Below are 13,503 nucleotides of genomic sequence, written 5' to 3' on the forward strand. Positions count from 1 at the left end.
CTACAGTTACCTGAAAGGAGGTTGCAGAGAACTGGGGATGAGTCTCTTTAACCAAGTAATAAGTGGTAGAACAAGAGGTAACAGCCTCAAGTTGTGCCAGGGAAGGTTTAGACTAGATATTAGGAAGCATTTCTTTCCAGAAGGGGTTGTTGGATGTTGGAATGGGCTGCCCAGGGAGGTGGTGGAGTCCCCATCCCTGGAGGGGTTTAAGAGTCGGGTCGACATAGTGCTGAGGGATCTGGGGTAGTTTGGAACTGTTAATGTTGGGTTAATGGTTGAACTGGATGATCTTCAAGGTCTTTTCCAACCTTCACTAGATGAGCAACGAATTAAACCTGTGCAATTCAACACATGCAAAGGTAACATGTCTCAGTTCTCTGCTAATTAAGTGACAGAATCACATGAAAAGGCAGGAACCTCAACAGGTCTCCACACCGACCTGCTGCTGGGAGCAGGATGAGCTGTGAGGCTAGACCACGTTATTGATAGCTTTATCCAGCTGGGTCTTTAAAACTTCTAAGTAATTTTTCTTCAGGACTGCAGAAGCCTTGTAACTATAAAGTTAGGAAACACACTGTATGCAGCCCAAAAATTTAATTGCATCAGTTAGACAACATGTAAATATCTGTCTGTGCTTTATTGCTGATTTATTATGCAAATATAGAAACCCTGTCAATATAAAAATATGCTAGACTGAAGGAACCTCTCAACAAGCCTTGCGATTTTGTTAAGTAATCAAAGTTCATATTGGGATTCTTTAATGAAATAAAGCACCATCAGCTGGTAAAATTCTCATATATTATGATTCATGCTTATACCAGAAAGCACCATGTGGGATGAAACTGTAATTGATTCTTGAAAGAACATTTGATCGGTATCATTACGTTGCCATTGGGTGTGATGCACTGCTTCATGGAAGGAAAGCTCAAAAACTAACAAATAAGCTATCATAAATTCTTGCCCTTTATGGTTTATGAGATACTACATTCCTAGAATAAAAACAGTAAGGTAAGAATATACCACAAATGGGATTCAGAAATCTTTGCAAGGAGAAATTGTCATCTCAGAATAATGAGGTTTAAAAAATAAGAGAACAAAACTAGTTTAGGCAGAAAGAGAAGATGACTAAAATATATAAATAGAAAGAAAAACGTGTATACTTACTTTTGGCAGTGCATATTTTGGCAACTTCATCTGTACAAAGCCATTTCGACGGTAAGACACATAATATTTGGTCCGATTTGCTGATGTTGTCTGTACAAAGGAAAAACAGAACCCTGTGAACAGTTTATGTTAAATCTAAAGAGTCTGAGATGGAAGATTTTTTTTTCTTTTTAACCTGCAACTGAAATACCTAGCTAATACTTTTACTGCATGTAATTAATTTGCACAGTGTACTCCCAAAAGAATAAATCAAAAAATTGTGACAAAATAGTCTTCAAGTAGACTCAAGCTCTTCTTCTCTCCTCCTCTTTAGGAAGAAAAAAGTGATTTACTTCCCTCTTTTGCCATTTCAGCTGTCTTGGGTGGTAACTGAGATTTCAGCATCTATTTGTCCCCAATCCTTACGAATATCTCTGATATACACTGGCCTCCCACATTTTTGCCTTTTCATAGAAGTCCAGGCAGCAGAACCCTCCAGGTAAGAGGTAGGGAAGAGGTACACTGCCTATGAACACCAGGTACATTAAAGGCAAGTGGTACCAACAGCACAACTCAAAGCAGAGCTCAAAAACCTGAATAAATCATGCTCATGCATGTAAAGCATTCACTATATTTGACTAATATTTTCTACAGAGGATAAAACTTCCCAGTGCAAGATGCTGACATGCCACATGGAAGATAATGCTGCAATTTTGAATCCATTGGTTAGCCAGTTTAAAAGTCAGTGATATGTCCTGAAGACACAGGTGTATGCTTAAATAGAGAGGTAAAACACAAATTTCAATTGCTTGCATGTGTGGAACTGAAGACAGATTAGGTTTTAGTTAAAATACTTGGGGATTTGTGGAGATTTTCACTAAAGAAAGCCAACAGAAATGTACATTGAAAGAAACACTGTTGTATGACTATTACCCGTTAGCCTCTTTCTCCTCTGTAATGGCAGCTACAGTGGTCATTTTAAGACTTTTCCCTGATTCACCAAAAAAACCCAAAAAACAACCCAACAAAAAAACCCCCAACAACAAAAAATCCCAAACAAAAACCCTCACAAATATTATTGCAAAGTACCAAAAGGAAAATTCTAAATAGATGTCAACGAAAATACTCAACTAACAGCCTCCCTCGTTTTTTATAGTCAGAAATGTAATGCCAAAATCTTTGCTGGTATATAAATAGACACATTTCCAACTAAGCCTCCTGAGAACCATCAGATTAAATTAGCAAAGGTTTTAGCCTTTGATAAATAATATTTCATATTTTTTTCACATTATTTTTCCCCAGTTGAACAGCTAGGTAATGGCTAGCCAGTCATTTTCCCTAAGTTTATAAAGGGTGGCTTCTTTGCAGGAATGGACTGGTCAAAAAAAAAAAAAAAAAGTAAGAAGTGAAATGACATTTCCAATATTTTTCTCTGGTTGTCCATGACAAATCAGATGGTTGAACAGAAGCACAAACAGACTCATCTTCTTTTGTTGATTTAGGAAATCCATTTAAAATCCTACCCCAATCTCACTGCTTTTCTCCTCAACTTTTGTGTTTAAAAAGGGAAGCTGATTTGAAAGAAAGGCTACCCTGCAGCATGCAAACTCAACTTGGCTTGGTAAAAATAAAGTTATTGCATTACAGCAAGTCCAACTGCCTGAATATTTTAAAGATATCAAACTATTGAATATTGTAATCATTTGCACTCCTTCTTTAAACTAATATCCTTTTTTTTTGTGGTAGAAAGAAGGTGATGCCCTTTAGGAATCTGATTTGTTAAAATGGATTAAACCAAAACCTTCACCATCTATTTAATTAGTGTTAAATAGCAGTATTTTCCATCTTTTCATAGACATCTTGTTCATTATGCTTTTTTTTTTTTTTTATGTCACTCATTTTAAATGACTGAAGATGATGAAAGGCAGCAAAGAATCGAAGTAACTAGCGTCAAGCCTCAGTGACATTAAAGGCTGGGCTGTGCTTAAAAACAGTATTGAAACTTTAATCCTCCTACTAAAATCACCTCTGAAACTGACTGTCAGTACAAACTGGAAAAGAAATGAGTATTAGAAAGTTCCTGTTCTTCGGGTTAGAGACATACTAAAGAAATGGGGTTGAAATCTTCCTCTAAGATGTTAAAAGTTTGAGAGCTGGGCCAGGATTAGCAGCACAGACCTGCATTTGATTCACAGCTGCACAGCTCAGGGGATGTGAGACATGCTAGAGGCAATAACACAGTCTCAAACTCTCCTCTCTTTTTGCACATCTTCTTTCTGACAGATATTGCTGTGATTTTAAGAGAAGTCCCTGGTCTGATTCTAACTCATATGGCAATATCTTAGTGTAGTGATAAAAGAATTTTCACATGGTTTTGAAAGCATGCTGTTTCTCAGATGCGCAGCTCTGTGTGCTTTCACTGGAGCAGGTAAGTAGTGACCTGCATCAAACCTCAGGGGCAGCTGCGCTTCCGATGTGACTCCAGGATCCCAGTTATCTTCTATCCTCCAGTAATACAGAAATGGCTAACTGTAAACCAATTTAGTAATAAGATAGATTTATGTTACATACTGTGATTTACTGCTGATAAGATGGAAAGGAGAAGACTAGCAATGTTTCCCCTTTACATGGTATAAATGCACATCTCATCTACTGGCATTGACAGGTCTCAAATCTACAGAGACTACATTACCAATGGCATAATTTTCCTAGTAACAACTGTCTATTACTTTATGAGCATGTTTCCAGATTGCACTTCCATTTTAGGTCTGCCCATGCCTGGCATGAGACTGAATAACAACAGCTCGAGTTGCAATTATACAAGACGTCTGGCAAAACAAAATGCTTGAAGAGGAAGCAGCCGGTGTTTTGCTGAGCACAGCAGTCTGGAAGTTCACATGGTGAGAAGCACTTCTCACTCTCTACACACCGTGAAATGGATTTTAGAGTGTGCCTGGGAGAAGGCACAGATAATGATACCTTTGAGCAAAAAGAGTGCCATGAGTGCTAGACCTGAGCAGGAAAATGCCTACTTTAATTCAAAAGCTCTTTCCCAAATCCATTTTGCTGTTCCTTTGTGGTGCTAAATATTCTAAGCCATATGGACCCTTGAAACTGCTGTGACAAACAAGAGGAGGACAGATCTTTGGTGTCTCCATTAATTTAGAGATACTTTTGGAAGAAACAGCTACAAGTGGGGGAAAGCTGCAAAGAAAACAATCTGATGTGCAACAAGGCAATGGTGGGAAGACCTATCCATTGCCATGATATTGCTTTCCTGAAAAAAGTCAATAAATAGACAAGCCTTGAAACAAGAAAATCATATCAAAGTATGGAAAAATTGTACCAACCATTGAGGAAAGTACAAGCAACTGCCCAAGTAAAATCTTAAAAAACAGGGAAGACCTAATCATTCTTTGAAAAATTTGCAGCTCCGACAGATTCAGATCACAAGCACTCCCAAGCACATAAAATGAAAATTTCAAGTGTGCCTGAGTTGTACTGGTGCCATAAGGCTGACAGAATTTGAGCCCAGGTTTCTGAACGCAGGTCTTGTAGTTTGGGAATGAAATAACCCCAACGTAATTCAGACCATCACAAGTTGTAGACTTTGCATTTAGGGACATGGTTTAGTGGTGGACTTGGCAGTGTTTGGTTTATGGCTGGACTCAATGACCTTAAGAGTCTTTTCCAACCTAAATGATTTTATGATTCTATTCTAAGTTGCTTCAAGATCCCCAGCTATGGTCATTTTACCCTTTTGTTTCCTACACACAGCCAGGTTAGTTCTTCCCCAGCAAAACCTCTTCAGAGAAGAATCCACATGAAGAAGCTGAGCCACTACTCTGTCAGTGGCTTCCCTTGGATACTCTTCTTAGGGAGCCTTTTTGGGTTATGGTGGTACTGGAAAGGACCCAGAAGAGGTTGTAAGCATAAAAACAAAAGGGTCGCATTTTGCCTAACACAAAACAGTATTTATAAAAAGTAACTTTGAACTACACAATCCACTGGAAAAATGAATATAGTTAAAGCTGGGTCAGTGAGAAATTAAAATCAACCGTATGAATAGGGAACTGGTCACACAAATTAAAGATGCATTGGTTTTTTTGACTGATAAAGGAATGCTTTTTCCATGTAAAAATTCATAAATCAGCATTCATACTCTGGAACAGGTTTCTCCATGCTCCTATATTACAGTGTTGCCGCACTGTTTAAAATTTTGGTTTTGAATTTGAAAATGGGCCGTCTATCCAGAAAGTGGCAGTACCTGAAGAAATATGTAGTCATCCTGCACAGTCAGGGAATCCCGATCAGTGCCACCAGCAAACTGGACTGTCATTGTCTTATCAGAGCAATTTTGAATCTGGCAAGTGATGTAGCGATAACCTGAGGGAAGAGAGACAGGAACATATGACAGGGCTATCAAGGGAAGAAGCAGCAAGCAGTATAAAATGTTATTCATGTAGGGAAAGTGCTGCCTTTGCCAGGTGAGTTAGTTGTAAAATTATTATATTAAACCCTCATACAAGAGTTTTTCAATCTCCAATGTACTGAGAATATATTAACTGCTTAGAGTTCAGATCATTCCCAGGAGGCAGCCTGTTATTATCCAAATTCTGCTGGTCCAGAGAGATTAGGGGTTAGATGAATGAGACATTCATGGGTGGGGATAATAGAAGGAGCCTCTTTTCTCACTTAACCTATGCACAGAGACAAATTATTCACTTGGAGAAATGGCAGCCTGACACAACATAACCAAAATCAATAGATCGACCCCAGTATAAAATTGTGATAAGTGAGAAGAGAATCAGACTCCATTTAACAGACAGTGCAGAATTTTAAAGGCTATTTTCAAAGCTCTGTAGGTGAGTTAAGACACATTATTAACATGCTATTGGAACTGCTCTGTTGGGTCAGGACTTCTATATTCAGAGCTAAAACCTTGCTGAAAACGCCTGTACTAATTTACATCAGTGGAGACTATGGCCTCTCCCTTTCTCTCCAGTTATCAATGGACAAGGAATACCCACTCTGCCTGGGCTGTTAGAACAGGATCACCTCATCTTTGATGCAATCTGCTCTTATCAGAGAGAGCAGAGCCAATAATCGTATCTTACACCAGGTATGGCCCAAAGACCTTCTCCTAGATTCAAACCCTGTGCAGCTCACCCTTTGTCACAAGCTTCTGAGCACAAAGTACTTGGGTGATTTTCCCAAGCGTAGCGAGAAAAATGTTATATACACAATCCTATGTACAGATCACTAATTCTCCCCACACTCCAGATACAGTGTAAAAGAGCAAATAATGCACCCCCATGGTCTTCATCACTTTTGCAGTGTGATAGTAAATGTATTCCAACCTTTATGACTTTAAATTAGAAAGGTCCAAACCAGTATACTAGATACAAATATTTGTTTTAAAATCTAGATCTGTTTAAGAGGTAGCTAGAGTCAATTAAAATTTTCCTGCTTATGTCCAAATCATCACCACAAGGATATTTTAGCAAGCACAGCCATGGGGCATCAAAGTCTTGCAGTTACTCATAATTCACATGACAAGCATTATAGCTCTTCATCAGATAGGTAGTACAAAGATGCTGTTTCCACTAAAACCAATGACAATGCTTGTATTGACTATAAGTCAGTTTGTTGAGAACCCAGCCAGGAGATAATTCATGAGAGTTTTTCTTTTTTTCTGCTGTTTCTGTTAAATAATTAAAAAAAAAATCTCCATCCAGCTCCTGAAGAATCTTCTTATGCCGTCTCTAAACAGAGCAGCTGGTGGGGCTGCATAGGGGTCACCACATCTCAGAAATCTCACCACTAAGATTTAGAAACTTCATCATCCAGATTTTAACATGGTGACTGATTCTTTAATAGGGTTGAAATGAGGAAAAGCTACTGGATCAGGGGAATCAGACTGTATAGTCTTTACAACTCATTTTTAAGACAGCACAGGAGCTTAGATGATCTGATTCAAGGAATTAAATTGTCTTTCAAGAGTACAGTTGGTAACAAGAAACTATTCAAGCCTTTGGCATCATGGAGACTGTTTAGTACAGCACATTCTGACTGCTAATCTGCGTTTTCATTTCTTTTCCTTTTGAAGTCTCAAAGTAGAGTGGGTACTATAACATGAGGAAATTCTGGTAGATGGTGGTTAGTGCAGTAAGGCTGACATATGCAACGATTCACTTCAACAGACACTTACCCAGCACTAACACAGTATTGCCAGTTTTATTTGCAAATCAGGAAAAAATGTTCAATGTTTAACTGCCAGAATAAATTGCACTATTAATGGACATTTTCAATGGAGCATAGTATCTTGACGTCAATCCATCTTGGAGTGGAAAACAAGTAAATTTAAAAATACACTATATTTTTATACAAAAGGACAGCTTTGCTGACTACAGATAAACAGAGAAAAAATATGACTTGCATATTTTCTCTTCTGCCTATTTTTAAAAACAATCCAAAAAGTACTCTCTAAAACAAAGAGAAATTAGTATACACGAGGGTATCAACTGATAACATTTTCATTTGCATACCTCCACTGGGGTCCTGGATTTCCATATGAACTAAATCAGAGTCTCCGTCAACTCCAGCAACGGCCCTGAGAACATAATATAATCAAGTTATGCAGAGCCAGCTACAGAATAGTAATTATGTGGATGGAAGAAAAGAGAGGATTTCATACTAACCAGCTTTAACATTCTAGCTGGGAAATTAAAATAACCCCATTTATTATGTCCTGTTACTAATGTCTAGATGGAAACTATTTTTTCTGTACTAGACATTATGCTTTTCCTTAAATTTCTTTAGAATCTCTTTTACTAAAATATGCATACAAATAGGACCAACTAGAGAAAAAAAAATAGGTATGAAATTGGAAACAAAACTTCATAATCATATATTGATAGATATACACACACAGAGATATGCACACACACAAATGCACTGGCAAGCACTACAGCATCTTTTTGCAATTACATTTGACATTTGAGACTACAAGGCAGATTTAGTGCTAAAAAATACTTAGATTCCATCCTTATTAGAAATATCTTGAACTTGACACATGGCTTCCATAGCAAATTGATATATCTTTGGTTAGTATATTCAAGAGAAGAGTATATTCCACTCTAACAAAGGAAAAGTGAAGAATAATTTTGAGAAGAACATCCTGAGAAGGTAATTCAGTCAGAATTGATCAGGGTGCAGTTTAACTTTGAAAAGGTGTAATGGGAATACAGGCTGATTTTCACTTTATATCTCCCATGTCAAATACACTAAGTTTTTACTCATCTTTTTAGATGAGTTTTTTACCCCCAGGGCTTCCATCCCAACCTGGGAACAGCAACCCCAGCTGCACTTTTTTTCTGGCCCTTCCATTGTCATTAGTCAGGCAGATTCTGCAGAGAAAGTTTTGAGCTGACAGTTGTGCTGTCACTAAGCAAAGCAGAATCCGGTCCCACTCCCAGAGCTCTTCACAAAGCTCTTCACTGGCACGGTAAGAGTCCATCAAGTCAGCAGTTGTGAGTTGAAGACACGCAGAGGAGATACATTGAGTGATAAAGTGCAGCTGCATGCATGTATTAAAAAAACCCATTAAAATACTTAAGAGAAAATTATCATTTTGATACAATTATTAATAATCAAACACAATAAAGCTATACTTTGGATTGAAATTACATCATTGTTTAATGATTATAATAGCATTGATTTATGAGGAGCGGTTAAAACTCAGACTTGCTAATTGGTGGCTCCTTGGGAACACAGGGCCAGGGGGAAGAGACTGGATGATTTCCACAACTGCATAACAACCAGAAATAATCACATATGCTGTTTTTCCCTAATAAGATAAATGATCAGTCTAAAGGAGGAAGAGGAGGGGGAGGGATGAGGCTTGAATCCAAGCCATTAGATGCTAAGGAAACTTCTAGTGGGAATTTTTTTAGTAAATGCATGGAAAAATCTTGTATTTACTAAGAAATAGGTCTTGAAACACAAGCTATTCTAGCATTTCAGAGGCAACGCATTTAGTCAGAGAAGATGTTATATTTACTGCAGTCTGATAAGAATATATATGAGCAGAGGGAAGGGATCTCTGAACTTTTTTGCTGTGTGAGCTGTATCTATTTTTCTAGATATTCACAACACCAAATCAAACCCACTATCAACTCTGCAGTCAGCATTTTGAGAGAAGAAAATCATGTTTGTTGAATATTTTACTTCTTGCACTGGACCTCATGCAGCTGAACCACAAGCTAACAGAAACTTTAGGGCTGAAATTTTCTGAGGCTCAGCCTGACAACATCAATAATGCAAAGATAGTTTTGGGGTACTTTTGAAACAACATCTTGCATCTATAATTTATCACACATGATTTTGTAAGCACAGTTTGATATATTTGTCAATATCGTTACCTTCTCATACTTGTTTCGACAGCTCAGAAGTGACAATGATCTCACATCTACCATGTTCCTTCTAACAGTGGCAGCTGGCACAAGTAGCCTCTAATCTTGTTTCCAGTGTAATCTTTTAGTGCAAGAGGTTGTAACTGATCTGTTTTCATGAGCACTGCATGGACACAGAAAATGAAAGTTTCCAACCCAGACTACTTTTCTCCTTTAGACCTTTATTTGAGTACATGTTAATAAGTCACAGAGAAGTGGTTTTTTTAAATGCAGCCAGGAGAAAGTAATACCTCTTTCCCCCTAAAGTTCAGACATTTCCCCTTAACCCTCCTTTTAAAACTACCCGTCATTAACCGGGAAAACAGTTACTTCCAAAATGTAAGTCCTCTACTCCTAAACCATCTGGAACACCTCCCATGGTGTCCATTCACTATAAAGAAGGTTTAGGATGACAGCTCCATGCTGCAGTTTGACAAGCATTTCTTCTCATTCCTTTAACAGATTAAGCCACACCATTCTGTGTCCCTAATCTTGCCTCTCCTTCACTACCTCAGGTGTCCCATTGGACTTGCCAGGTCCCAGCACTGGAACTTGTCTAATTTAAAGGTGATACTTAAAAGATGTAAGTCCCAAGGCTGCCAAAAGAAATTGTCATTAAACTATACCTGTAGATCTCTAACTTTAGACAAGTCTAACAGGTGAGATGCAGCCCTTAAGTGCAGAGTTTATCCCTTCTGATAGGCATAAATTAAGTAAGCAGAATATTTCAGAATTGTTTTGAATTTTTCAGTACTTAAATTGTACAGATGAGCTGTTAACAGCAGAAACTCAGTTTACTCACCGAGATGTTACGCCCTCAAAGTCTACTTTTGAGTGTCAGTTATAGAGCAGAATTTCTGAACTCTGAAGTCCCTTCATCCAGCCTTGCAAACACCTAGGAACAGTTCATTCTTCTTTTATTGAAAAAAAGATGCCGTCTATCATGGTTGTTAAGAAAATCTTCAGAACAGAGTATAAGTAATGCAGGGAACATGAAGCTGTATCCCCGAAGAGTAAACTAATCTACTCGTTTCAGTTGACTCTTCTGCCAATAGTACTTTAAAAAGCAATACTGTTATTTCACTTGTGCTTACATCATGAAGAAAAGGAAAAGTTGTATGACACTATGTAGGCTAAACACATTCTAGGTCCCTCTGCCCATGCAACACAGCTTTCTTGAAATGATGGGCAAACAATGTCCATACAGGAACACATACAGTAAATGATCCACTTAAAAGAAAGGTTCAGTTATATGTTTTTTCATATTGAGGGAGAAATGAAAGAAAATTTGGTTTTGCATTTTCATTTACAAACTTACTGCTGCCATAACATAAATGAATTGTACCAGTGTGAGGATTGTGTGCATGCATCTCACAAGGACAATTTGCTGTTCCTTAGCTGGCTTTAGGATAGGAACTCTCCTGTCTTATAAAGCAGAGACACAATGGACCCTGGTAATCAACAGCTTCCTTTTTAGTTGACATTTCAGAACAATTTTAAACTTTTTTCCTCCAACAGCACAAGAGCTTTCTCAGAAACTATCTGTTTTTCTCAATTTTAGCAGGGTTTTTGGTTTGGTTTGAATTCCCCCACTTTTCTTCTCACAGTAGTTTGCAATGAAAATGTTCATATCTGAATCAGTCTAGGACCATTTCTTAGTTTATTTGTTTTACTTGGTTAAAGGAGAGCTTGCCACTAAATCTAGAGTTTTCTGGTTTGGGTTGTTATAGCATTTTATACGCAACCATTGAAATCTCCAGTGAAATTCAGGCAACTTTAATTTTTGATCAGACAAGTCTTCCTCTAAGAAAAGAACTATCTCTTGACCAAGCATACCATGCTGGATAAAACAAGTGCAACACACCAGCACTTCAGATCGTGTAACAGCATGGTTACGACACTTCAGAACTAAAATAGCCTAACTTGACTGTAGGGTGGTGTAAATATATGCAGCCTTCCCTTTCCTGTGAACATAAGTTCCCATTATCTCCTTTGTGCTTGTCTGACACCATGTTGAGCCTCTTTGGAAAACTAGTCCTGCAGGGATTAGTTTTCTGTTTCCTAAATTACCTGATCATGCCAGAAGTTAAGCACCAATCCTGCAGAAGAAAAGGAGAAACATAGCCCCTTTCGATGGTGCAGAGGTAAAACTGCCTCAGCCTGGGTTCAGCCTTTGTGCATGTCTAACATTGCTAATGTAAAGCTGCATCTAATAAAACATGATGAGAAGCAGAGGGAAATCAGGGCACCTTTGTTTCCATTCAGGCCTGAATTTGGTCTCCCGAGGGACAGTAGATCCCTTTCTTATGCATATGTTTTTTTAGACTTTAAGAAAGTTCTCCTGAAAGTGTAGCATTTTATGACCTAATTCTTCAAATATCTGCATTAGTGCTCCACCATATAATTCCACTGATCTTAACAGCATTATATTGGCATGAAAATAGTGCAACGGAAGGGACTAAATAGACATCTGCATCTGCCTTGTTCTGTGTATAAATGTATACTCCATGATACAACCATTAGGTATTTTATATTTTTAAATAACTATGCTAAAATTCTAAGAGTTTCAAATTTTCTGTTAAGAATTCCAGTTATGAGACCTTTGCCATTATTTTAATAATTATTTTTCTTTTATTTAGCTATCTCTCTTCTTCACAAAATGCCCAAGTATTTTCTTACTGTAGTTGCATGCAGTGTTATAAAAACACGAATACTCACCTGAAATTTGATATTTATGTAATATACATGACCAAAAATTACAACTGACATGTAACACTATGTATCTCAAAATGTGAATTGTAAGCATCAGTCCCTGACATGATAATTATGATTCATATTTTACTTCAAGCAGGAAACACTTAATTGTTTACAGTAGTCCAGGCTTGTTTTGTAGGGGAGTAGTTGCCTGCAAACACTAATTAAGTAGAATCTGCTATGGACATCTAACTTCTCTACCTCCAATGGATCCCTTCATTGTTAAATATTTGATGCAGTTAACTTGGGTGCATATTAAAGACGACACATCTTCAAACTGGACATCTGAAACCAAAACCAAATCAAAACAAACCTGCTTGCTGATGTGCAGGAGCCTCCATCAAAGGTCACCTGAAAAGTTGCCAGTCTCCTCAATCTGCTCCTGTCATAGTCTCTGAATATGAAGTTTATCCAAAAAGAAACAAGTTCCCAGTTTATACTGACTGATTTCTAGCGATTGGCTTTAAGAGCACTGCCTTCCTTAGAAAGCAAGTCAAAAGCATGCAAGTGTTTTCACTGAGTAGCTTAAAATGGTATTGACTCTTGGCAACCTGTTTACTCAGGGACACAAAACTATGATTTGATTAATACAGGCTAAAAATACATTTGATTATGACTGATTTGTCTTTCGGGCCTTGCTGCCTTTGTATCTGCTTTGAAAGACAGACCTTCAGTGATTCAGTTGATGCCCTACACAGCCAATGTGTGCTGCTACTTATTTACTTCCTACGCTTAAATGCTTTTAAATAAAATCATTTTTCCTGCCACCTTTATCCACCCAGCAGAGCTGGAGTGGTTTATCATTGCCATGGCTTGACCCTGGCTGGCTACTAGGTACCCAGCAAGACACTCTGTCAATCGCCCTTTTAACAGGAGAGGACAGGGGAAGAAAAAAAAGATGAAATGCTCATGGGCAAGATAAGGACAGGGAGATTGCTCACCAGTTACTGTCACTGGTGAAACAGATTTGACTTGGGAAAGATTAATTTAATTATTGACAATTAATAACAGAGTAGGATGTGAGAAACAAAAAAACAAACTAAAAACCCACCTTCCCCCCACTCCTCCCTTCTTCCCAGGCTCAGCTTTGTTCCCCATTGCTCTACCTCCACCCCCACAGCCATTCAGGGGGGCAGGGAATGGTGGCTGCAGT

At 38.0% G+C, this 13,503-nt stretch overlaps 1 protein-coding gene across 5 annotated transcripts in view; it reads right to left on the bottom strand.

Moving 5' to 3' along the window:
- Positions 1–13,503, bottom strand: part of SORCS2 (sortilin related VPS10 domain containing receptor 2) — a 571,991-nt gene that overhangs the window by 85,459 nt on the left and 473,029 nt on the right. For all 5 annotated transcript variants that reach the window (XM_074904464.1, XM_074904468.1, XM_074904467.1 and 2 more), the window contains exons 6-8: positions 7,692–7,756; positions 5,411–5,529; positions 1,165–1,254 (exon numbers count right to left, since the gene is read on the bottom strand). In XM_074904464.1, coding sequence (XP_074760565.1) covers positions 1,165–1,254; positions 5,411–5,529; positions 7,692–7,756 — 274 coding nt within the window. The remainder of the gene's footprint in view (positions 1–1,164; positions 1,255–5,410; positions 5,530–7,691; positions 7,757–13,503) is intronic.

Source organism: Athene noctua, chromosome 4 (genome assembly GCF_965140245.1).
Source record: "Athene noctua chromosome 4, bAthNoc1.hap1.1, whole genome shotgun sequence".
NCBI lineage: Eukaryota > Metazoa > Chordata > Aves > Strigiformes > Strigidae > Athene > Athene noctua.